The 27,239-nt window shown below is 31.9% G+C and overlaps 1 protein-coding gene across 15 annotated transcripts in view; it reads left to right on the top strand.

Moving 5' to 3' along the window:
- The window catches only part of LOC106066013 (RNA binding protein fox-1 homolog 2-like), a 142,157-nt gene extending 117,259 nt beyond the window's left edge, over positions 1–24,898 (top strand). For 11 of the 15 annotated variants that reach the window (XM_013224969.2, XM_056020959.1, XM_013224980.2 and 8 more), the window contains 11 exons: positions 3,970–4,203; positions 9,007–9,063; positions 10,556–10,699; positions 11,258–11,311; positions 14,596–14,688; positions 16,214–16,274; positions 17,367–17,535; positions 18,266–18,317; positions 18,473–18,603; positions 19,409–19,475; positions 19,821–24,898. In XM_013224969.2, the coding sequence (XP_013080423.2) occupies positions 3,970–4,203; positions 9,007–9,063; positions 10,556–10,699; positions 11,258–11,311; positions 14,596–14,688; positions 16,214–16,274; positions 17,367–17,535; positions 18,266–18,317; positions 18,473–18,603; positions 19,409–19,475; positions 19,821–19,865 (1,107 nt within the window). In that variant the 3' untranslated portion in view covers positions 19,866–24,898. Of the gene's footprint in view, positions 1–3,459; positions 3,598–3,969; positions 4,204–9,006; positions 9,064–10,555; positions 10,700–11,257; positions 11,312–14,595; positions 14,689–15,060; positions 15,218–16,213; positions 16,275–17,366; positions 17,536–18,265; positions 18,318–18,472; positions 18,604–19,408; positions 19,476–19,778 lie in introns of those variants that run through there. The other 4 variants (XM_013224982.2, XM_056020958.1, XM_013224970.2 and 1 more) reach the window with 4 other exon arrangements.
- The last annotated feature ends 2,341 nt before the right edge of the window (positions 24,899–27,239 follow it).

The raw sequence follows: 27,239 nt of genomic DNA, 5'->3' as shown, positions 1-27,239 counted from the left end.
ATTCCTCGAGTGTAAAATGTGCTGATTGAAAACTTTAAAGATTAAAACGTTCTGGAGATGGAAGCACCAAACTAGAATACTATTTAATGTATGTACAAAGTAGGCAGCTGTAATAACCTTTAGTTATTGTACAAATGTGCACTTGATAGGAATAAATGGTGTAAATGATCACATGATCATTGGCAATGATTTGTTAGCAATGTAATGCTCTACAGATTGTTTGTATCCTCCACCCCCACCCCCCACTTCTCATCCTTTCATCGATTTTTGCTTTCCAGCGGATGTCAGTGGAAGGAATTAGTTTTAGCGCCTCCATCTGGCACCCTTCTTTGTGTGTGTGTGTCTTGTCCGCCCTTCTGTTGGTGAGTGTGCAATGACTCACGATGCCCTTCTTGTGCTCTTCACTCTCCCCTCCCAACCCTCCCCCACAACGTCTGTCTAGGTACCAAGCATATAGAAATAAGTCCATGCAGCGATATTTACTTTTTAGGATCAAGCAAAGCTTTCTCCAAGACGAGTGAATCTAATATTTATATTATGACCTACGCTCCGCGAGGAAAAAAAAACTATATTACTTTTTGTAGAATCACCGTGTCTCTTGTTGAAACAGAATGTTCAAAGCTTGTTTGTTGTGTGATATGTTTAACTACTAAATCTGGGAGATGGGTCTCCTGTTGGGGGCGCATACAAGTAAGAGAGCAATGGTAACAAAATAATAATAATAAAGTCTTAGTTCTGATTCTTTTATCATTTTGACTCGTGGCAGATCCCGATTGTGATAAGGCATGTAGATCTAGGTCACAGCTAGGTCTGCATGGCTAAGTGAGATCAGTGGGATGGAGCTTCATCTTCAGATTTGAATAAAGAGCCTTATTAATCTCTAAGTGAAACCTTTAACAGGTTGAATCGGTGAGAAAAAAAAAGCCAAAACCAAAAAACTCAAACCCAGTTATGAGTAATTAGACATCGACGTTTTTGTTCAGAAACAAAACAAAAATGATAGTCCAATATTCCCAGGAAAATCACATGAAGTCCAATATTCCCAGGAAACACACATGAAGTCCAATATTAACAGGATACACACATGAATACCAAAGCAAACCAATTAATGTGAGTTAGCTTGACTATTAAAGGTCAGAAGAAGAAAATCAGCCGACTTAGATTAAAATAAATGTAGATTAAGATTTGAAGCACTCAATAAATGTTGTCAATGTGCCTTGATAAAACTTGAGTTGTTGTCCTGGAATGGAATAAATAGATACAAAACAAGGTTACAAAGACAGTTTGTGTGGAAACATTAAACTGAAAATCGGCCTCCGAAGTGGTCCGCTTAGGCAGCTAACAAGGCAGGTTTTAATATACAACCCTATCTTTGTCGATACAAATAGAAGTGACGTGCGCGTGTCGAAAGTTTTGTTGATTCTATTTATTGTTATTTCGACTTACGACTTGATACCACAGGATACGTAGATTCATTAATGTCATTATTATTACATTGTTTCTATTCATATGTATTCAATGAACTAATGGTTATGAAGATATGGCTCAATGTAAAGATGACCTAACTTGATGTGATTGAATGATTATCTAATTGTATTGATTGTTTTGTAAAGAAACAATCTCCCATTCAAGGCCTCAAGGAAGAACGTTTCCCTTTGTTTCAATGTATATGGAATGTTTTTCATTGGTTGCGTGTATTTGATTTTTCATAATGCTTATTATAATTGTTCTTTTAAATGATAGTCCACTTATATGCATACTAAATAGATTCTTTCCTTTTAAAACAAATGTTAACATTTTGTTTAAAATATAAGTAGGTTATATGGCAGGAAATACATTATTTAGTAATACATTTTTATTATTTTTGTTTTATATAAACCGTTTGCATAAATGTGTGTTAAAAATAGGCTGAAATTCCTCTTCCCTTACTAGTCTCCCGTGTTTGTTTGTTTTTTTTTTTTTACTATTAATAGTGAATAGTTGTAAAAACGGTGCATTTATATGGAAAAACTGCTTGCATTAAACGTTTCAGTAGCCGTTGCATCAGAACTTTGAAAGATCTTTAATATCATTATATTGGATTTTTTTTTTTTTTTAGTTTTTGAAATCTAAACGGGACGGACGAATGGACAGAGCACACAAAACTAATAGTGGCTATTTTCCTTTGTGGGAGGGGACGCTAATAAACACAAACCTTTTAAGTGAACATTTTTAAAAATGATATTCACATTTTTAAGTTTACTTTTTTTTTTCAAATGTATCTATTTGAATACCTCAACGATATCAGTCTCTAGAAAAGTTAGTGGGGAAATATTTAGCGCCCAAAGCTGTCACATGGTCAACATGCCTTTTCGAAGGAAAGCGATTCTCAGATGTGGTTTCAATGTTACATTGTCGTCAGTTGTTCACGTCCTAAACGCACGTGCAGACAAACAATGCGCCCACGTTTCAAGAGGTTTTGACACATAGTCTCACGTTGTACTCAGCCAGCTACTTCATTGACTATGTGTTGACTAGTTTGACCCAACGCTAAATATGTTGTATTTCTCCTGTTCTTGGAACATCTCTCTACTAGAGGCTCAGTCGGGCAATGATGTTTATTTTGACAATGTTTTATATACTCGCTAAAGTTGGCCAGGACCCCCTCCATGGGCTGTAGCGCCACTGGGATGTATGGATCATGTTATAGTCACGTGTGTAATGATCATTTTTACATCTTACCAGCAACTGAGTTTTAGATGCGCTGCTAGATCTAGTAACCAAAATCCTTGATAAATTATAGGTATTAATGAGATGAAAGGTCATTAGTAACGCCAGGCTTGTAATTGCATTTGTTTTATTTCTGTTGCCTCCCGCAGCCTTTGCTGTTCAGTCCCACCATCCCAATTGCCTCCCTTACTAAACCTTAAACATTTTTACTTTATCAGTGATTCACTTTTGAAGTAAATAAATGAAAAATAAGGCAGCAAAAAATTAGATTTAGACTAACTATTCATGACAATATTTTTTTTTAAAGTCAATTTTGGTGGATACTAAATAATTGTGTGGATTCCTTAGTAAGCTTTATGTAGCACTCTGCACTATCCAATAGTACTTTTAGTAGCCAAGTATACTTCTACTACCCGGTATTGTACTATACTATGAACTGTAATTCCATATGCTATAAACAAATATATGCATTTCTCTGTTAGATAGTACATTTATCATTGACCATCCTAGAGGCGACACTCCCCCAAGCCTCTGTATGTAGTTGAGCACAGCTGTTACAGAGAGTTACCCCCAACCACCAGTCAAGAATCAGTAGACAAAACCTTTTAACGGTGCATCATGGAAATGACTGATGGTGTGTATGTGTGGGTACAATGGTGATGGGGAGAAGGAAATAAATGGGGTGGGGGGTTGGGGAATAATTGATGATAATTTAGGAAAATTACACCAACCTAAAAGAGGCAGGGTTGAGCTTAATACTTGACTCCCCAAATGCCAACCCTGCTGTGGTTTAGTCACACTTTAGGAAGGACAAAAAAAGTTTTGATTTGGATCTAGGAACTCACAGTGAATTTAGTTGTTCTCTGTTTTGAGGCGATTACCATGTGGGTAAGTTGGGCCCACGATATACTTAGTGTGAACACACAATTGTTCGTATTTAATCCTCTTTTCATATTTCTGTCAGGCTTTTTTATCACACTGAATGCGTGATTTTAATGCATTGATACCTGGAGATATAGGCCTATAATTTTTTTTCAATAACTTAAGTGGTTTTTAAAAAAATCAAAATTGTAAAATTATTATATCACTTAATGAAACAATAAACACTTAAAACTGCCCATATGAACTGAATCACAGGTTTTAGTCACTGCTAACTCTCTCAAGTAAAACGTGTTTCTTCTTTGTGTCTTTGCTAACTCATTTGTGTCTTTGCTAACTCATTTGTGTCTTTGCTAACTCATTTGTTTCTTGTATCAACAGCATATGGTTCAGAACCAGATGACCCCAACGTACACATACCCGCAGGCGGCCAGTCTGGAAGAATACCACCAGGTAGTGGCTAGCCAGGCTGCGGTCGCCGCCGCCGGATCTGCGGCCTCCCTTGCAGGAATGCAGGGGGTGACAGTCTCGGCCATCACATCCGAACCCAGTGGTCAGACCATCTACACAACTACACCCGTGACTTCAAATGGGACCGCTGCTGACCAACAGGCGGTGAGTGCTATAGTACTGTTGTCGTTCTTACATTTCTAGGTTAAAACAGGTGCAATAAAAGGGTAACAATCTAGAAAATTTAAAATCATTGGCTAAGTCCTTGATATAGAGTATTTTGATTTAGCGTATTTCATTCTATTTGTAAATATATAATCTTTTTTTTTTCAACAATCTTTTTTGACTTCACTATGTTAGTGTTTCTTTTCAAAACGTTTCATTGAAGACCAACTTCTTACAACTATTTTATGTAATGCATGTCTTGTGAATAGCTACGCATCCTAACATTTTTGTTTCTAAGTACTGTCATTGAATGTGCCAGTTGTGCCATGAAATGTTTGCATGTTATAGTTGGGTTTATTAACACTTGAACTTTTTGTATTTTTTAAAACAGCGTTTTTAAATTATTTTTTTTTTGCTTTCCCGATAATTTTTTCCACTGTCTAATGTACTTTAATGAGATTGTAATTCATCTGCATTCGATTCGAAATGGGACAAAACATTTAGTTGACCAACTGAAGCAATAGTTTATTATTTTCGTTAAAATATTGGCTAGGGTTAGCATAATTATCGAGTGGTAATTCTCACCACGGGCGTAGCCCCCCATAACATATATATATATATATATATGTGTGTGTGTGTACGTACATGTACGTAATTAATCTTTATTACATTCCGACCCTTCATTCTTCAAGACGTTTATTGTAGCCTAGAATAGGTTCTTCCTGGACTTAGTGGGAAATTGTCGACTCTCCGCCCTTGCCAGCTAGGGGATCTGGAGCTCCGCCGCCGAGCACTATTTCCGGTATTAAAAGCCAACAAAATGCATATTCTGAGGTATTTACAGTGCATTATCCTGCTATTAAAAAGTTTTATATCAAAAACCTAATCTGCTATTACTTACTTTGATCCTCCCGCGCCGTTCGGCGCATTGGGAGGCAAGCTGCTTCCACAAAAATCTGTCACTGGCAATGTCTGAAGCCTCTTCCCACCTGCTCTGAGGACTTCCATGAAAGTGTGGCACCAAGTTGTAGGCTACTTTGAGATTTCCTCGTAATGGTCTCCATGTCATCACAACTCTTATTATGCGTGATTCATTTTGTCGGAGAACATGTCCCGAAAACCTCACGCGATGCTCTGTCACAACCTTACTAAGGGGTCGACTCCCAGTTCGGCATAGGATTTCCTTGATTGAGACCCGATCTCTATAGCTGACATCTAAAATCCGTCTTAGCCATCTTTATTGAGTTCCATATAGTCTTTTTCAATTTCGGCAGATGACTATTCACTGCACTTTAGTAATGAAGCCAAGCCTCTGGTAGAAATTTTTAACCTCTCTTAGATACGCTCTTGGAATTAGGTGACTGCAGTTTGCTTTAGGTTTTATATTGAAAAGGAAAGTTTTATCGTCAAAATCATCTGTTTTTTAATCTAAAAAAATAATTTTTTTTACAAATTCAAAACCCCTTTAGCTACGCTCATAGATTTTGGTGACTGTAGTTTGCTTTAGAATAATATTGAAGAGAGAGGTTTTCAACCTCTAAACTCTCTGTAAGGGTATTTTAAACTCAAAACCATCTGGATGGGTCTTAAACAAAAAAAAAAATGGATTAGGGGGATTAAAACTCAAAACCTCCTTGGCTTGGCTACGCTCATAGAATTTTTAGTGTGTAATTTGCTTTTTTTTTTTTTTGAATAGGTATTTTTTTAGCATAAAACCACGCTGAAAAAAAAAGGGGGGAGGGAGGTTAAACTCAAAACCCCCTTTGGCTACACTCATAGCATTTCGAGTGTGTAATTTGCTTTTATTTTATATTAGAGATAATTAGTCGCTAATTCCGATCCCCCCCGGGGAGGATTTCATTTCGGGAAGGGGGATTAAACACCCCCTTCCTACCCCCACTGGTTCTCACCAACTTTTTGAAAACACAAATATATTGTAGTTAGCGCTGGTCTGTGTTGTAAATGTTCTGGAATCTAGCTTAGAAAGTTTTTTTTTTTTTTTTCATTGGTATGCCCACTTTATCTATCTATATCTTGGGCCAAAATGTACTCTTTAAAATGTATGGAAAAGGTTTATTTAATGGCTTATACGCTTTCATTTGCCTATTTACCCCAGTAGGATCGGTGCTATAGTGCATATCCAGTTATACAAGAGGCCTGTTATTATTCACTGTAACACTGTTTTTGTTTAGTTCAATGTAAGCCACATGTCACGTGGGTATCAAATAATGTAGTATGCTATTTTTTTTTTCTCGGTGTAGGTACAATTTATCAACCTTAAATTTGAGCCCGTCATATTTTATTGCTTGTTCGTTCAAATACAGTGGAAAGTATTTTAGACCATAGTTCATGGAATATATTACAATTCTAGACTATAGGCCATCTTTCAAAATGATTCTCTTCATGGCTCAAGAGTTTGGACACCAAGTAATGGAAAGATCACTCTTATTTCTGCAAGTCGGACGGACTAGAGTTACCCCACGTAAATTTAGAGGCGAAAGAAAAGAGGGGGGGGGTGAACAAGTAGTATTCACCCGTCACTAAATAGCAGGCCGGACCTAACCATTGTGACCACGAAGTCATGGAAAGAGAACAAGTAATCTACTCTGTTTTCACCCGTCACTAAATAGCAGGGCCGGACTTAACCATTGTGGGGCCCATTGCGAAACGGATTTCGTGGGGCTAAGTTTGGGTAGGGATACGGATAATAAGTGAAAATTAATAGTTTGTAAATTTGTATTATAAAATAAATTCGTCTTTGCATTTTATTCATTCTTTACTACGTACAGAATTACTTTACGAGCCTTGCTTGTAGCAAAGTCATACAGTATATCATAAAAATTCTATTTCCTACATAGATCACGCTCAATAGCAAGAATTACCAAATGTTTCAATCTATTTACGAGAATAGTTGACCTCAAGTAATTCTTCATTAGTTTGAGGCGCGAGATGCCCTTTTTATTATCGCGCGTAGGATTGGCATTTTCCATACTGAATGACACCCCAAAAATGACAATTTTCGTTTATATATTTCAGGAGATTTGTATGAGTTTTCAAAAGATTTTAATAATTTCCGGATATCTCCAGGACCTTTTCGAATATTTTGCAATTTCAGGAGATTATTAGGAGCTCCTGGTAAATCAGGAGGCCGCGGGAAATCTGTTATAAATAGCGGCGTATGCTACGCCACCGGTCGACTAGTAGAACATATTACAATTCTAGACTATAGGCCATAGAACATATTACAATTCTAGACTAAATTTAGACCATAGCCCCAAACGTTTTTTCAGCAATAACCTCTCCTTTTTATCACATTGCCACGCATGTAACTTACACATTGAATCTGTGTATACCTGACATAATGAGTCTGCAAAAAATGTACACAATGTGTCCGTGGAATATGAAAATAAAAAGAATTAAAGATTTCGTACACATTTTTTAAGCCATGTTTATATCACACTTAAAATTCATTTTAAATTTGTAAATCTCAATTTCCGATAACAAACATTCATTGCTAGTATTTTAATAAGTAAATCGACTATATTTATGAACTATCTTTGGCTATTATTTATGAACTATCTTTGGCTAGTCTTGACTATTGACACCTGGCAGGTCTGGACTGCTAGGCCAGTTACACAAGTTGTTTTTAATTGTTTGTTTTACACGATCTAAGCGTGAAATTACTGATGATTGAAGCAGTGACCTTGTGATTAGCTCCAGACTGATAGCTAACTGCCTACTCACGCTTTTTCTCTTGACTTGTTTATTTAGCACTCAGCACTTAGTGTTTATCATTTGGTTATTGTTATTTTGTGTTTTTCTTTTTGCATTCAATGAATGTACATTGAGTTCTACTACCATCTAGAACATTGGCCTATAGCCATTGTCTTTATTAAAATTTAAAAAAAAAATCTAAAATACATTTTTATTAAAATTGATGAAAAGAAAAAAAAAAAGATTTAAAATAAATAAAGACATTAATCACAATAGACATAAATGATAGTAGAATTAAAATGAAAACTTTTCTAACTTTGGGCTGTAGTTGTAAAAATAGTTGTTCACTGACAAAAACAACATGGCTTTATTTTATTTTAAACAATGGCTTCATAATTTTAAATTAGATTGGCTTCATAATTATAAATTACATCTATATTTGTTTTACTGTTTGGCCAAAACCTAATTTTGTCATTTTCCATGTTGGTCTCAGTTACTTTAGGATATAACTAAATGTCATAGTTCAAACATACCTTACATAAACCTAACCTGTGCTGAGTTTTAACTTGCCTTGTACACTTGTGCATTTTATAGACAAAGTGTAGCATTGGTGAAAGAAACATCTAGATTATTTTCACACTTCTTGTTTCTGCCAGTTAAGCATGGCTTGTTTGTGGTTCAGATTTTTACATTTTTTTTTAATAAATGAATTTACATCAACATTTTGTTTCCTTGTTTATACAAAATGTTTTGAAAAAATTGTGTTAAAGATACTTCTGCTCTTTAAAAATAAAAATTAAACAAAAAAAAAAAAAGAAAAGAATAGATAAAAAATTGATTTGATCATTTAACAAAAATATGCACTTTTGCTTAAAAACAAAGATAGGAAAAAAAAACATGACTTATCTTAAGTATCATTAATCTGTATTAGCCAGAAATATTACCATTCTATTTTGATTGAATTGCTTTAATGATCACTGTGAACTGGATATTCAGGTTACAGTGACACGTTTGTTTGTCAAAGTTATTTGACCAATGAAATTTGTTGCGTGTTTTGTAGTCAATGTCCTAATATTTGAATCTCTTCAGTTCCTGAGAGAGGCACAAAAAAGCCTCTGGCTGAGGGACCTGAAAGCAGTGTCCGAGGTTTGCATCAGTATAAAAATCAAGTTTTGCTTGGGTGTTTCTTGCTTTTGTGTGTTTACAATAATGCTTGCTGTGTCAAGTTTTAGCTCAATAACCTGCCAATTTGATCACTTTATTCACATAACTTGTTATATTAGATTATTTTATACTGCTTACTTTGCATCATTCAAAAAAAAAAATTGTAAGTAAAAGAGATGGAAAAAAAAATATGACAACAAAAACAAAGTGATTACTGGTTAGTAAAGAAGTGAGTCAGTTGGCAGTCTTTGCATTACTTATTATTCCATTACTTTTGTAATTAAATATCTTAGAATTGTTTGTTTTGTTAGTTTACCTGACCAAATGGTGTTATTTATCATTTTGTTTGTACTTCTTGCTTTTCTAACCCATTATAACCTCTTTATCCCTCTATAAAGGAATTCTATTTCCCTTTGATATTTTATTGTCTCTGGAAATGTTTTGTTTCTTTAGTTTGTTTTTAGTTGTAATCTGTGTTTTTGTGTCATTGAGAGCAGTGGGTTTAGAGCAGTCAATCAGCATCTAATTCTTTCCTAACATCTTCTGGCTGCTCTTTCTAACATCATTCCAACTACTATCCCTATATTTTCAAAGAAAAAATGAAAACTTTTTTTTTCTTTAACCTTAGACTTAATTTATAATTAAGTATAGCAGGTCACCTTAAATTTGTGAGTTTTTTGTTTTCTTTTTTTTTTGTTAAATAAACATTCAATTAAATTTGGGATCATTGGATTTAGACAAATATAATAAAGAAATAACCTACATTTTTAGATTTGTTTCATAAAACAAATTTATTTTTGTCAAGTAACATTCTGTTTAGTTCATTTTCATTTTGTGATCTAAGACAATAATGAAGCTAAATTAAAAGAGAGAAAAAAAATACTATCAATTGCTTAGTTTGGGAGAAATACCATGTCCGTTCTTGAAACCAAATGTATGAAAATAGCTTCATTAAGAATACAATTTATGGACTAATTCTCAACTTAAAAATAAATAAATTTCTATTTTTGTTTAAATTTCTGTTCTAAAACTCAAAGTGAAAATGTCTGTATCTGTTGTTATAATGTCTATTCTCTTGTATTTTGAATGTATTTCTGTTGCATTAGCCTAATATTGCTTTTGGTTTGGTTTTTATTGTTTGTATCAGAAAATGTGATGTATTACTTGAATAGAATTTTAATAACACATTTTCTAGTTTTAATCTATTTTTTAATTAGTTACATTTGTGGATAATCAACATTTCAGACTTGTTATGTTTATGTTATTTTAAAAAAAATCAAATTTGATAAATTTCACATTTTTTAAATGTTTAAATTCATTGGGCAATTAAATCCTAAAGTTTCACATTTTGGATTTTTTTTTTAGAAATCATAAAAGTTTTTTTTTTTGCAAACTGAAATGTTTAAAAATGCATTTCAAAACTTTCATTTGGATTTGATTAGTTCATTTATTTTATTTTTTACTATATAAACAGACAGAACTACAGTCATCAGATGGAGAAGTGACATCAATGCCACCCACAAGTGGTGCAATATCTCCCAATACAGGACCAAAGAGACTTCATGTTTCAAACATACCATTTAGATTTAGAGAAGCAGATCTCAGACAATTGCTAGGGGTTAGTACCAGTATATTTTGATTTAACCAACTCTTATGTCATTTTCTAAATGTTGTTTATAACTGAATTTTTCACCATGTGTTATTTATAGAAGTTTATGTGAACTTTGTTGACTAGAGGGTTCAAAAATATAATTTGTTATCATATATGTTTAAAAAACAAGATTTATTTTCTGCATTTAATGTTAAGTGTGTTGTTTAGTATTTTCTGATGAAAAATAGGAACACAGAACAGAGCCTTGATGTGAAGGCCCTGCCACCTTATCATTACTCATGCCAGATTAAATGTTTTCCCATAAATTTTGCACTTTTTGTTTCCTTGAACATTCACTTCATGACACCAATTTAACTGTGCCCATAAATTTGAGAATACATTATGAAGTTATTTGACCTGCTGATTGTTGAAATTATTTATTTTTTTTCATGACAATTGATAACAACAGCAATAGTGTTAGTGTTGGCAAAATGTTATCGACTTAGTGTTAAGAATCAGTCTTGATAGTTTTCTTTTAATTGTTTAAATAACATTAAAACAGATTCTTCTTACTTCTTTCCTCAGCAATTTGGAACAATTTTAGATGTTGAAATCATTTTTAATGAGCGAGGATCAAAAGTGAGTACTTCATTGTTTACCGCTGTAAAAAAAAATTTTTAATTTAAATTATATAGTTTAAACATCATGGCAAATTTATGGACCAACCCTCTAAGTCAGCATTTGAAACATTTATGCTATTAAGCCAGAAATGAGTTGATCCTAATTTGACAAAAAGTACTCTTTGAAGTAAAACAGTCATCTAGAAATAAAATCTATTTTTATTAGTATCTGTTTTGGAAATATTCTTTTCATAAATTTGCTTTGGTGTTGAGGAATAAAGACAGGTCTGATAAAATTAAACTTTTACCACATTTACTCAGTTTGGTAATTTCAGGAGAGTTGTTGACACTTGGGAAAAGGATGATAGAAGTCTTTAGTGACTGACATGACACACTAATCTTAATCTTTGAGCTCATATGTAGAATTCTTTTTAGCCCTTGTGTAAAAAAGATTTATAAAAGGATCAGTTCTTCCAGTCTTACTCAGACTGAGGAACTTATAGAAAGTTGCAAATTTATTTGCTTTCATAAATAGTCAGGGGTTTAAGAAGGAGAAAAAAAAAGACCTGTTTTTTTCCAGAAGTAAATTGCTTTCATACTAATAGTTCAATTTTAAAATATTGTGTTAATTTGTGAAAGCAATCTACCAATTGTATTTACAGAGTTTGTACATTTTTAAGCATTTAAAGCACATTTTAGTTTATATGCAAAAGAAAAAAAAATCTTTTGTTGAATTCATTGCAAGATTAATCTAACATCCTTTACTTCATCAAACACTATAAATTCCTTCTTCATATAAATCAATATTTCTTAGAGCATAGTGTCTAGAAGTCTTAAAATTATTGTGGAACTTATTGTCATAAGGAATAATTGCTTTATATTTTGATTTTTAGAATCAGGTTTACACATATTAATCAATAAAATACAGCAATATTGAAAAAGAAGAGAAAGTGATATTGTGAAAAGTGGGAGTCATATCTTAAAAATGAAAGAAAAAATATGACAAATGGTAAAGAAGAAAATTAGGAGAAATTTTGAATGTCAAGGATGCTATTATGAAAGTGAAAGATGTTGCCAAATATATGTATAAAAATTATTGCGTGCTATAAATGGAAGAACTTTGTAGTGTTAAAAAATACAGTGACATTGGTATATGCTTTTCAAAATATGTTGTTTATTAATATTTCTATATTATTTGACACTGGATACACTTTTAATAGATTTGCCATCATTTATGAAAATTCCCAATGTAATTAATTCTCATTTCTTTTTTATCTTTAAAGAAAGAAAAAAAATGGGATTATAGTTGACAAAAAAAACAACCTAATCAGAAATACCTTTAATGTGATGTTTTTATAAGAGATTTTGGTCTCTTATTTGTATTTGGTGAAATAAAGGATGTGTTAGTTATGCTATTTTTATGTATTATCTTACAGATTGTAATACTACATAAAGATGCCTTTTTTTTCATATGTACATGTACACATTTCATCAAGCTAGAATTTGTATTACTTTGCAGACATATCTTTCATTCATTTTTCATTCATTCCATTTCCTGTACAAGTCACGACATCTGCTTGCTCTCTACTAAAAAAAATGTTTTGAAAAGTTTGCTCCCCCCTCCCCTCAGTACATGAATCGGCTAATGCTTTAGTCTGATTAACAAAACTTGTGAATGCTCTTCACAACTTACAGAATTGTTGCAACTAGAAAAGATTTGAACAATTCCTTTAGTTTTGTTTTAGAAAGATTTCCCTCCACCACACCTTTTTTTTTCGAGCAAAAAAATTATTCATGAAACTTTTTTTTCCTAAATTTATGGAAAGACTTTATCCAATCAGAAAACTTAAAAAAAAAAAAAGTTGTGATGATTTCATGGTATGCTGCTTGAATGTTTTGTTCTGTTCTGTAGAAGATGTGTTCAGTGTTACTTCATGTGTATGGAATGATCTTAACTGTGTACTGGGTGAAGCATTCACTACCTGCATTCCAGCAATAGTTCTTACTAAGACATGACTTTTAAACATAGTAGTTAATTACTAATATTATAACCCAATGTAGTTCATGTCTACATATACTTTCTTCATTGCATGAGTGAAATCTCTTTTACTTGAGTAAAAGATGCTAAAGCAATGATATTTATTCAGTATACAAATTTTACATAGTAAAAGTATCCAATGGTTGGGTAAAGTTGGAAAGCAGTGGGGTAAAAATTGTTTTGCAAATGAAAACCTTATAAATAGTTTTAACTATAATTATTAGTTTTAATACTGAGTGAAATTTGTGGTAAAAATATTGTGACATTCCTTTGATTCTTATTAGATCTCATGTTCTAGCTTTTGCAAATTCATTTTTTTAATAGGATTTTAAAATATACTAAAAGCCTAAGCATACCTTTGTTGCTACATAGTTCAATATGAGTATGCGCTTTAAATTAAAAAAAAAAGTGTATAGTATCTACAAATATTTCTTGATCTTGAGGCATAAAAAAAATAGTTTGTTGATAATTGCATTATCAATGAGTAATTATTTTATATTAATTTTGACTCAGTATTAGGTGCAAAACAATGCTGAGAAACTGCAGAAGTCCCCCATACATATTTCTGTGTGGTATGATTTCTTATTCTTTGAACACCCAGTACAATTTTTTTTTTTTTTACATTTCTTCATTTTCAAACTAATCTTGCTAGCTGTTTGGAGACAAAGTACAGGACTATTAATACATACTACCAGTTGTTCTTAAGAATGTCTTGCTCATTGTTAACTAAAAACAATAACATAAAAGTATGTACAAGATGTGCCCAGTGGCATGGAAGCATGTCGCTTAGACAGTCAGCATGTTGTATTAATTTTCCCTTTGCTCATGTCACATTTCAGTAGCCAGGGCGTTTTAACTAGGAAGACCAAATTAAATTTCTGACATAGTGTTGTTTTTTTTTGTGCTGATAGAAACTAAAAGTACTAAACCAAAACTTTAGTGCTAAGCATGTATTCAAACAAAACAAAAAACTATTCATGTTTTTTTTTTACTTTCCAGTTCATAACAAATGTTGTTTTTTTTTCAGAACAGAGTATTATCATAATATATGATACATTTTGATTAGTTTTTTTTAAACATAATTATAGACAGACTTTTTTTTTTTTTGATTCCTAATCTGCCGTAACATGCTAATGACTTTACAGACGACATTTTCTTTGATATTCATTGATATTTTTCAATGTGACATAAAATATTGACTATCATGTTAATTAATGTTTCATTGCACGTTTAATGCATGCTCCTTGTTTTCCTTATGCATGCAGGGATTCGGTTTCGTAACTTTCGCAAATAGCGGTGATGCCGACAGAGCACGTGAGAAATTGAACGGCACTGTGGTTGAGGGACGAAAGATTGAGGTGCCTGCATGTTTCTTTACATTTTTGTGCTAGCACAAGTGAAATCAATGCTAAGTATATTATCAATGTGTTGCAGTATGGAGAAATGCCTGTTATCATTTTTTTTATCCCCCCTCTTTTTTTTTTTATAGGATCACCTCCTATTTTTGTCTTTGATGGCTACTTAAATGTTGTATCGAAATGATTTTTAAAATATCACATATAGATTACCTCCCTTTTCTGTTCAATGTCTAAACAGTCCGTGTCTTGTTATTACTATGCAATAATGAAGAGCAACAATAATAGAAATTGTATTATTTTTGCACCAACTGCTAGTGAAGAATATTTTCAAGCTTTGTTTCACAATTTTTTTCCCTCTCTAATGTAACTCAGGGAGAGGACCATCCTGGCACATAAGGCCATCATTGGAAGGCCAAGTATTCTGTTTTGTTGTGCATTTTATATGTGCAATCCTCCCATAAAGCCCTCTGATTGCACGTCATGGCAACATTATCAAAGTTTCTTCTTATTTTGTAGATCTTTGTGCATTATTCTTTTGGTGTATATGGCATTTCTTTATGCTGTAAGTTTTTTTTTTTTTTTTTAGTTACTGCCAGATTTTTTTATTACTAAATTTTTTTTTGAAAAAAAAAAGAATAGTGTTTTTTTTTTTTACATTTAAAAAATTAACATCCTAGATTCATTTACCTTATTAACTGCAGCAGAAAGGTTCCATTTTAGTTCTTTTAATTTTCACTAGTGAAGTATTATGTATCGGAACCTGGAGGCAGCTGATTTGAAAGGGTAGGTTTTTCAAAATAAATAATTTAGCAAAAAAAAAGTTGTTTCAAAAAAGCATAGAAACAAAAGAGTAAATAAATAGAAGTTGGTGGTAGATAAATGGGACAATGAGGAATCAATTCAGTTGATTCAACAGAATAAGAGAAAATAGTTTGAAATAAACCAGATTTTTTTTTATGAATAAAATATTAGACAAAAGGTTTTTATAAATGTTGATTTTTTTTTCTTAGAGCAGTTATCAAAGTATATTATTTATAAATAATTTTAAAAAATAGCTTTTTGTATACTATTTTTAGAAGTAATTTGACCAGATGCCATTATGAATGTTATGATAGTTTTTTAAAGAATTCTTTTGAACTTGACATCTGACATTTTTGTGTATTCTGAATACAAAATTAAAAGTTAACCTTTCATTTTGGAGCTATCATAACATACTAGTGGACAGCTGTTTTTGTTTTATTATTTACAAAGTATTGTGTAAATTAAAAGAAAAATAATTTTGTCACAAACCTTATCCACTAGGATTTCCCTTTAACTTAATGGAATTTTTTTTTTTTTTTTAAAGTTAAAGATTTTTCTCTTATGAGGTTAAAAGCATTATTTTGTTATTTTACTTTTGGAAGACCATGAGGGCATTATGAATAAAAAAAAAATGAGACCACTCTAGTCCTTCTAGATAAGGTTGTGACTAATCTGCATTTTGAATGGCATTTGATTTTGACCCAAAAACATGATTCTGTGCTAGGTTAACAATGCAACTGCACGGGTAATGACCAAAAAGGTGCCCGCCCCCACACTATCTACCGGTAAGATATCAACCCATATTAACTTGACCAATGGTCATTGCTACTTTTTGTTTATATTTTAATGTTAAGTGTTGTGAATGCAGGTGCAGGCTAGTTTAAAAACTTTGTGTATATGTTCATAAACTTTAGAGTCACAAGTGAATTTATCATATAAGGCTAGTAGTTTTTGGGCAGAAGAGGTCAGTTTTCTTCAGTCTTTCTTGTTGATAGAAAAAAAAAATTAAAAAATCAGCTGCCAGATTGGATTTTTGTAATTGTATTTGTGTGTGTTGATTAGGTATTACAGATTAGGGCAGTTTATTCAACTGAAACTTTCTTTTAAAGCATGAGCTTCTATTGTCTTTTCTCAAGCACATGACCAAGTCTAGTTTTATGATAGAAACCATTGTTGAACTACTATTCAAGAAAAAAAAAACTTTTTTATTTGCACAAATGTATTACATTGTTCTGCATTTTGGTTCTAGTCAATTTGCTGGCCTGCCATATTGTGTCTTTGTCTCTCCATCTAAATGAGAAATATAATTAACCCTTGAAAGATCAGAAGCATTTCAATATCCATGTTCAGAAGCAGAGCATGAATCTTTCATTTCAATTTTCTTGATTAAATACAAAATGAATGAACTGACACTTATTAGGAATTGTTTGAAATCTCTTACTTATATATATAAAAAAGCTTTTTGCTTCTTAAAATGTTTTTTTACCCTGATGAACATTATGTCCTGCATAGTGCATTGACCAAACTGGATTAGCCACTGGGCTATTTTGTCAATAATAATTTTTGTGATTTTTTTTTTGCTCTATGTTGGTGAAATAACACAAAGGACCAGTAGGTTTAGATGGAATGGTTGATCGGTTTAGGCTTGCGTTGGTTAAGCAGCATTTGAATGCACTGTTATCTCCTAAATGGGTGTAGAGTGAATAATCGAATGAGCAACACTGGATTAAGTTTTGCAAATTTAATATTAAAATATTTACTGACTTTTTTTTTTTTTTTTTGTTCTTCCCTGTATTGAGACAATTAATAGTTTTGTTTAAATATGACTTGACTCTTATGTAGTGCATGCTTTTGATTGCTACATATTTTGATTCTAGATACAGTAACAGCTGCAGCACTCAGAGGTGTTGCTTTGACAAGAGGAAGGGCAGCAGCAGCTGTCGCTGCAAGGAGTCTTGGAGGAGTCTACACAGCTGCTGCGGCTGCTGCAGGCTTACGGCATCCTACACCCATTGCTGCACCTGCCACAGCTATACCTTATGCTGCGTAAGTGACTCATAACAAAAAGCAGTAGGCCATAGGGTTTCTTATATCATTTTGACATTTAGTTACCAAAATGATTTATTTCATAAAACATTTATATTCACAATATCTATTCAAGTGCTCACATTTGGCTGCAACAGTATACCCTTGACTTTCGTGGGTGAAAGTCAAATTCGCTAAGTGTAGAGGGGGTTATTTAATTTAATTACAAATAGGTACACTATTTTATATAAGAACAGTATCACACAACATCTCCTAACACTTTCAACACCTAAATAACAATTTCCCTTTTCCTTAATAACCTTCTCATGCTCACTTTCTTTTAATTTTAAATACTCCTTAAATGTTCAGTAATTTGTTATAGTACCATACAGTGCTGTACTGTATTTTGCTTTACAGTATAAATAGAATTGGTATCTTACTATAGTCTGTTATAGAAAGAACATTTTAGTCTAAGAATTAATATTTTTTTTTACAAATATTGTGAATTTTAATGCAATTTTTGTTATTTATTTTGCATAATTCATAAAATTTATTCATAGGGCAGTGTACAAAAAAACACATTATTTTTTCCTTTAATATTTTTAAAAAATTGGATTATAGCCCTTCTGCAAAAGTCAAGGGACTACTGTATTTTTCTTTTAATGATAAAGAAAATTGACACAAATTAAAAAGGAAGTACCAGTATAACCATTTTTTTAATATAATTTTTTTTTTGTTTTTCATCGTCTAGTATGTATCAGGATCCCTTTTTGGCATATGATGCTGCAGGAAGAAGCTATCAGGTAATAGAAATGGAATCTGTCTATAATTGTTGCTAATCAGAAAGGGTTATCTATTAAATACTCAAGTCATTTGATTATAAAAAAAAATATATTATTTGTATTTTAAAAATGATTAAAAATTTAATCTGGTAAATGTTTGCTTTTATATGTTTTAGCTTGTCACCAGTCAGCCCTATGCTGCTGCTGCAGCAGCTGCTGCTGCTGGTGCCTACCCTGCGGGTGCTGCTAGATATGCTTTCCCTGCTGCTGCTATGGCTACACCAGTCACGTATACAACTGCTGCAAGGTAGGTTCTTAAAGTACCTCTTGACTCTGTTATTCCAGTAATTATTCATGGACTCCTTCTTTCATTTAAAAAAAAAGGAAAAGTTAAAGTGATTTGATCAGCATGAGAAATGTTGGGTTCAAGTTTTTTAAGACTAACTATAAAGGTTTTTACTGTTTTGGTGTATATTCAGCTATTGCCAGAGATAAAAAATAAATAAATTTAGACTATATATCCATTTGAAAATAATAACACTGCCCATTCTTACGTCTTGATATCTTGTATAAATTAGAGGGTAATATTTATTGTTCTGTCTCCTTCAGCAAATACTTAAGAATTTAACTTTAATCTTAGTGGTTTAAAATCACTATCCACGATGTGGGTAGTGCCAGGTGTCTAGCAGAGTAATTCTGATAGCTGTCAAGCTGAAATATGTGTTGTTTGTTCTGAAGGAAAGATTTTTTGTCTATAAGAAATGTTTTGCACCTTTTGATGCTCTAGGAAATGAATTTCAAAACTATAATTAATTGATCCTTTTTAAACATACTATCTTAGGGAAAGTAATTTAGATTTTTTTGTCCTTTTAAAGTAGCTTGAAAATGGCAGTATTACTTTTATTTGTACAGTTTAAATTGACAGTGTGAAAAAGTTCAAAAAGAGAATAAGATTTTATACAAATTATTCATATATTATACTTCCTGATAAAATTATTTTTTTGAATGGTGACACATAGTAGCATTTATAAAAAAAATGATATGGTCAAAAAATATAGTAAGAACTGATCATAAAAAAATTGAAATCTAAATGATTTATTTGTGTACTACAGTTATGGCAGAGAATTTGCTGCTGAACCATATATTGGACACAGTATTGGACCAGTTGCAGGATATGGGGTACGTTTACCTAGCCTTCCTTTATTTAATTCTTAGTATTAATTAGGTCACCAAAGTTATTAAAATCTTTAATACTTTTAGTTTTGAAAGATAAACCCTTTTACACTTAGTTTTCTCACTAAGCAAGCAATAAATCAGGGGTAGACAAATCCCAAGTACCTTGTCAAACTGGAGCAAGAAAAGTGATTACGAATCACACAATCAAATCATAGCATGCGTGGAAATGGCTTTGCTTCAGAATGGGTCAGGGCTATGTATACCCCTTTGATAAGACATAATAAATTGTGCTTATTTTTCTTATAGGCCACTGTACAAGACATGAACAATGTATTTGTTTACTTCTAGGCTACAGTGTACAGAGGTGGTTATCAAAGGTTTGCACCATACTAGCATTACTCTTAAACATTCTCACTGATATATATACTGTTGAAAAAAATCAAGCATTATATGTGGAGGGAAATGGTACACAGATGGACTTGGGTTTAGCCACTGTTTGAACTGCAGAGAGAATCTACTACACGTCACGTCAATACCATAAAACAAAATAAAGGGCCACCATCATTCTTGAGTATATGACTTTCATATTAATGTGTTTTTTTTTATTTTGTTTTTTTTTAACCATTTTGAAATGATTGCCACAACAACAATTATTTGTTTTATTATTGTAATTAGCCAAACACAATTGGATGTAACTGTAGTTATGTCCAATATCTCCACGTAAGATTTTCCTCCCAACAACAGTCTTTATATACTGCAGTCTTGTTAGATCAAAGATAAGTGACATTTAACAAGCTGGCAACAATTAAGAATGTTTGACCTATGTTTGTTTACACTTAATTGGTGAGGAGAAATTTATACATGAATACTCACACTCTTAAAGCTTTATTTTGAGCATTTTGATCTAGTCATTATGTTTTGTTATCTCCATGTATTTTGATCTGTAACATACTAGGTTGGACAAAACACTTTTGTTAGTATAGTTAGTTTATGTTTCTGAAGTCTGAATGTTTGATGTTTGAAAACTTTCAGTGCAAGGTTTGGCTAACTGTATAATTGTTTTCCTTTTGGCTGTAACAAGAAGAACTAGTGTAACATTTACTGATCACTGTGTTGGTACTGGTGTCAGGTATGCTGAGCTGTCCATAGGTCCTTTTAGTTATTTTTAACCACATGCCCTGTCACGTATTGCATTCTAAAGTTTAGAATTATTAATGCATTGTATTTATTGATACTTTGAATAACATAAGACTTTATCCACATGCCAGAAGATATAACACAAAAAAAAGAAAGTTTTAGTTTGAGCCTATGGTCATCTTATCTGGTCAATGTACAAATATTTAAGGTTAATGCCTGGTGAGTTTAATTTATAATCTCCATTCATAAATAATCTTATTTGCTTAAAAACAAAGTGTTCAGGCACAAGTGTTAACACTATAAATATGACATTTAAATTGCTTTCTACAGTCTTGGTTTTGGCATTGGCATCAGTATTGATAGTTTGTCATTTGTACAATTACCTGGCACTGTTGATTAAACTGCTTAGTTGACTTTATTGTTGATTACCAACACTCAAACCTTCCAGCTCTTCCCCTACATTATTCATTAGAAAACTCTGTATAAAGACTGCCAGTAAAAGTATTCTTTTCATTTGTATATTTAATGCATTTCTATTCTTTGTTTGTGTTTTTTAAAGTTGACATACATGTATTTACTATGTAATGTATTTACATCTATATCATGTTTTTAACTTGTGTAACCATTAATATGTTAACTCCCTTCACAAATAATTTGATGTTTTTATATGACTGAAAACTTCTACATGTTCAAATGTTATACAGATTGAATATTAATGTTTATCGTTGATAGTTATACTTGGGATAGAAAGTCTCTTTAATGTGATGTTTTATTAGAACAACTTTGATAGGTAGTAATAGTTCAGGGAGTCTTGGAGCACTTAAAGACAGAAGAAGATTGTTGGCTACACACATACATGATGGTGGTTTGCTTCACCAGCAAACTTTTCCTTGTTTAAGACACTTGTTTAGGTCTTTGACTATATTTAATCACTATGCAGGAACGAAAATGTGATTAAAAAAAAGATTCTTTTTTCTTCTTTTTTGAAGCAACAAATAATTATTGAGACCAAAAGTTATTGATGGTTATGGATCTATTAGCCATTTGAAGATAATTCAATGCATTCAACTTGCCCAAATAAAGTCTTGCCAAATTACAATAGTAAGGTTTACTTTCAAAAATTTGTCTGAAAATTTTTTAAATTATGGTCACCACAAACAGTGCATGACAATCTTAGTGCATTATGAAGTCTTGGTTTGCAATATGATAAAAGTGTATGATTTTCTGAACTAATTTAGTAGACATTTGTAGAATATAGATCATCAGGTGCAAGGGAAGCTAATCCTTTGTGTAAATAAAATATGAGTTTTATTTTTGTTTTTTAAAGAAATGTTTTTGTCAACCATGTACAAGTGTTTAATTAGTTGTATCATCATTGTTCATAAGACTTGTTTACAAATATAGACAAGAAGATCAAATCAAAATATAATGTGGGGCACGAAGCTCTTTTCTTCCTAATTGAGAGAATGTTATTGGCACCAAACTAAATGTTTTTAATTTAGTTGTTTTTTGTTTTTTTTTATATTGAACATTTAGACTGAAGTATTGCTTTTAAACAATAGAGCAGGCACGGCACATCATAAAATTATAAAAAGAAAAGAAACAGTTTTAAAATCTTGCCATTTATTTTCATGTACATTACTAAAGCAATAATTAATTCAAGTTGTAATAGGCAATTTTAGTCAACGTTAATTATAACATTTCTCTATTCACTTTTTGTGAATATATTCACATTTCTAGATTCATTCATGTACTGGTAAAATTTGTTATGAATCATTGATTCATGCTTAACTATTGTAGTCAATGTATTTTCTTCTAAATTGTCTTTGGTGCTAAGTATTTAGGTGTGCAGGTTGGTAGCATGTACAGTTTGGATCACTCCATGTAGGCTGCCTATAGGTTTGATCAAGTCCAACTTCTCTAGTCTTCTAAACATAATCAAGTCATGTGTTTAGTTTTGCAATATACCTCAACATGTGTTACTCTTTTTTTTACAGTGAGTTAAATTTGAATTTCTGGCTATTTCAGAATACTTGTTAACATACACATGCACCCTCACACACACATAAACTAGCATCTTAAACTAGTATGTTCATGATATTACTTGAAAATAAAAATTCATATGGCTTATTTTTAGCTATATATTATATTATAGCCTATATCTAGGCATATACATTTTTTTGTCCATCTTTGAGGAAAGAAAGGTGGGATCTGATTTACTCTCTCCACTGGGTAAAACTCTCCAAATGATTGTAACAAATGTATGATATTGTGATATAAGTAAGCAATTTTACGGTCATGGTACCAAAGAATGATTATTTTCTTTTTGTTTACATATGTATGTTACCTAATGTGTTGTTTGCGTTTTTAAAAAAATCTAAAACATTTCATGAAAATGAGTTCCACTTCTGTCAACACCTAGAGATAAACCATGTTTGTATTTCTTTCTTTTATATTGTTAACTTTCTGATGTCTAGTTTTCAATGTACCAGACGAAACAGCATAGCATTTCAAAAGTATTTCTTGTACATAAACATTTCCCCAAGGCTTGGGCCATCACCACATAGAAGCAATGGTACAAATAAATCATGACTTCATTATAGTGTGCCCAGGCAATGTTAGAATCAGTCTTCACTCTTTGACTACCAATAAATAAGTGGACATTGTACTGATATACATGATCTTGTAGTTCAGTTTGCTGTTTATCAATAATTCACTGTATATTGTACAATTTATTTCTAAAGATGTACAAGTGTAACATTTTGTACAAGTTTTTTTGTACTCATTACATCTGACCTTTTTTTTTTCTTTCCTTTTTTTTTTCTGCTTATGTATTCTCAGTTCATTAAGGTATCTTCAATTTTTTTATTTAAAGATTTCGTCTGACATTAAAAGATAGGTAAAGAAGAGATACAAAAAGAAACTTTTTCAAATAATGAAACATGAATTTTCAAATAAATAAATATATAAATATTGCTATTTATATATAATATATAATTAAAATTACCTTTTTTTTTCATTTAAATTCTTATTGAACTGAGAAATTGCATAAGAAGAGAAAAAATGTTCCAGCTAAACAGTATTGACTAAGTTATTAACCAAAAAACAAACTGTCCAACATTTTGAAGCTTGTATTTGTACCCAGTTCTAGTTTCTGTCATTGTGTCAACAAACTTCAGACAAGCTGAACACAAAAATCAAATGATTGTCTTCCATGATATTTTTTGTCAAGAGTTGTCTCTCTTGTTTATTATAAAAGATACCATCAGAAACAATGCTGTGTTTTAAGTTGTTTATTTCTGTTGTTATCATCAATTTTACTGTAGACTGTATGTCTCTGTTAAGAAGCACTATTCATTGGACAGATAGTTAACTCAACATCTTGTTGAATTAATTTAGTAGCATGATGTGTATGAGATATAATACCAATGGTTCTTTACTATGGCTTTTTAAAATATGAATGTTTATGATCTGTTGTGCTTTTCTTTGACCTGCATGATCTACCAACGATTGCTTCAGGTTTGTCAGAAAATTTTCACATTTTTAATCATCTACCTATAATTGACTTCCAAAAAAAGAATTGCTTTTTATGTGTGTGGGATTTTTTTTCTTTTCTTTCTTTTTACATAAATATTGGCTAATTGAAAGTCTCAATGCTTTTATTATTAATTAGCAAAGTGATCTTCCTTATGTGTATTTCTTTCCAAGCATGATTCTATTGTTCTACTAACATTCACCAGGAAGTGAAAGCATACTTTGGCCAGGACATCCAACACATTGCATGCTATTTAACCTTTCAGGCAAATCATGTTCTTGCCAACCTTTTTTTTTTTTATATTTGAATTTACACATTTTTTGATTCAATGATATTGTTTACATATGTTTCAAATTGTGTAATTAATGTTATGACATGAATTTTTTGTTGTTTAAGTTAGAGTTTAGTGAATGACCATTACTCACTTTAACATTATTTATGCTTTTTCTGTGTGTGTGTGTGCTTGTATTGATTAACAATTGCATTGCATGTTTTTTTTTCTTCTTGTAACTCTTCTAAAAGTAAAGTAACAATGTCCCAGCTATCATTGTGGGAACTGAAGAGTTCCTCAATGTGCAGGTAGGCTTAGTATACTTTGAGTGTGCATCAAGTAGCCCTAAGTGTTATATTGTAATATCCAAGAGAGGCTTCCAGCTTACTCAGAACCTTGCTCTTTAGTAGTTTCACTTTTTTTTTTTGGCTTTTGTGGAAAGATCCTTAGAGAAATAAATAAACCAACAAAATTTTCTTTTGCTATGCATATTTACTTTAATTTTTTTTTTAAGTAGAGGAATGGACTTTTAGAGTTGATACAGAGGATAAACTAGTCTACTTTCTGATATTTTTGAGGTAGTTTCCTGGGTTCAATTATAATACTGGGTCATAGAAAAGTTGATGAAACTCAGTCCTAACTATTTGGTGAGAAGTAGATTATTTCATCCTCTGCTATTGTCCTGTGTGGGTGCATGTCGAGGTTATCTACCCTTCACTTTAAAAAGAAAATTGCATGCTCCTTGTCTATGAAGTGCATGAGACTAATGTGTGAACATAAATGATTACTTAATTTATGAATTACAATGATAGGTTATTACTAAACTAAAATATACATTCAAGGATAAGCAACACTTGGTCTGCATGATGGATTTAACAACTTGGTCACCTTTCACTACTCGCCCTACAAACTAGGAAAACATTACTTCTTAGAATGTTAACTTTGCATTGATACCCTTTCGGAAATCAATACCATAAGCCTCAAATCTAAGTTAATTCTGTAAAGATATTAAATACTTCAGGCATTATGATTATGTGACATCATTAAATACCCTATGTTTTATGATTACCAGTAAGTGACATCACCTTATTATAAGATATAAAAAATTCGAACCAGTAAGTGATAGCGAGAGATTAAAAAAAACAACATTTTTCTAGTGGGTCATTAAAAATGTGACATGATTGTTTCATGTTGTCCAGCCAGCTTGTGTTTGGGGGTGACCCTTTCTTCATGCTCCCTCCACTCCACTCCCTCCACACCTTATCTAACAGAATGATTTAACATTTTCCCAACCATGTAGATAGCTAATGTTACATACCGGTATCTAGCTAATGTTACATACCGGTATCTAGCTAATGTTACATACCGGTATCTAATACCGGGTAATGCAGTTTTTATACTTGGAAGCTGAGGCTACTCTGCCAGACTTTCCACAATTTATTTTACCATTACATTTTTTGTAGCGTCATTAAGTTACGTCTTTACACCAATAGTTATTTTTTTAAAGGGAGGGAATTTTGTGAATACCGGTATTTTGAAAGTACCAGTAATTCTATATACTTTTTAAATAAAATGTCACATATAATCACAATTGAATATTAAGCCCATAAAATTTGCAGAGTTTTTTTTCCACCTATATTCATTTGAGTGCTTAATAAGAAACGAGAAATTGCCAGCTAACTGGTGGACAGTCGCTGGTGTAATTGTATCTCCAAGAACTCCTCGGTGAAACTTTTGTAAAGATATCTTATTTTCTACAAAGTTTATATCAACTCACTCTGTCTGGTAAAAATTTTTCTACGTCTTTTCTCCCATAGCCAACTTTTACCTGACAAAACAAGAATCAATAATAATAAAAAAATAACCAATTAGTAAATTAACTATTGGTAATTGATTAATATGCTTGGTATTGAACTAGAGAAACATATTGTACTTTACTAAAGTGATGGTATAAGTTGAATTAGTCCCCTTTATACTTTGTAGTGAGAAATAGTTTGCTGCTTTAAAGCTTTAAACTAACAATAGATTACCGGTACAATAAAACCTTCCATTTTCATAAGCGTTTCACTGGCACAGTGGTTAGTGTGTTTCCTTGAGGAGGCATGAACCATCGAGTTTAAATTCAGGTGTTCAAATTGTTTTATAAATGCTTTTAAAAAGCAACTATGGTAACAATCACCCAGATACCCCTTTTTTCTAACATCACCCCTTTCCCAACTGTTCCAGACATAGGATCATGGCGTATCGAGAAAGGTAAAATCATGAAATTTCGCTAAACAAAAAACAATTGATAAAAATATTAATTACACAGATTTATTATTGTTAGTCTAGATCAGTGTTTCCCAAAGTGGGGTGGGCATACCCCCAGGTGTATGGGAAGACTTTGAAGGGGGTACTCGTTGTACCTCATTAACTATGCTGATTTATTATATTCTGTTATTAAATTAAAATAAATTATTCTTCAATATTATTTGATTTCATATTTATACAAACTCATCTTATCTTATATAGTACAGACGTTACTTAAAAATAAAGATGATGATTACGTCCTACGCGTCATGCATTCAGTCATGCATACTAACCAATGACCTAAATTCTGCCAAGTCACAGGTTTTCCTGGCTAGCTCAGGCAACCCATTCCATGCTCTAATAGCACTAGGAAAGAAGGAGCATTTGTACGAATTTGTCCTAGCATATGGAACTCATGATCGATGTTATTATGCATCTTGAAATAAATATCACAAAGATCAGGTAATGAATAGGTATGCTTTTCAATGTTACAAAAAAAAACAACATTTTGTTTATGAGTGGTTTCATTTATATC

The sequence above is a fragment of the Biomphalaria glabrata genome, chromosome 2 (genome assembly GCF_947242115.1).
Source record: "Biomphalaria glabrata chromosome 2, xgBioGlab47.1, whole genome shotgun sequence".
Lineage (NCBI taxonomy): Eukaryota > Metazoa > Mollusca > Gastropoda > Planorbidae > Biomphalaria > Biomphalaria glabrata.
The sequence above is the reverse complement of the archived record's forward strand: the minus strand, read 5'-3'. Positions and strand labels throughout refer to the sequence as shown.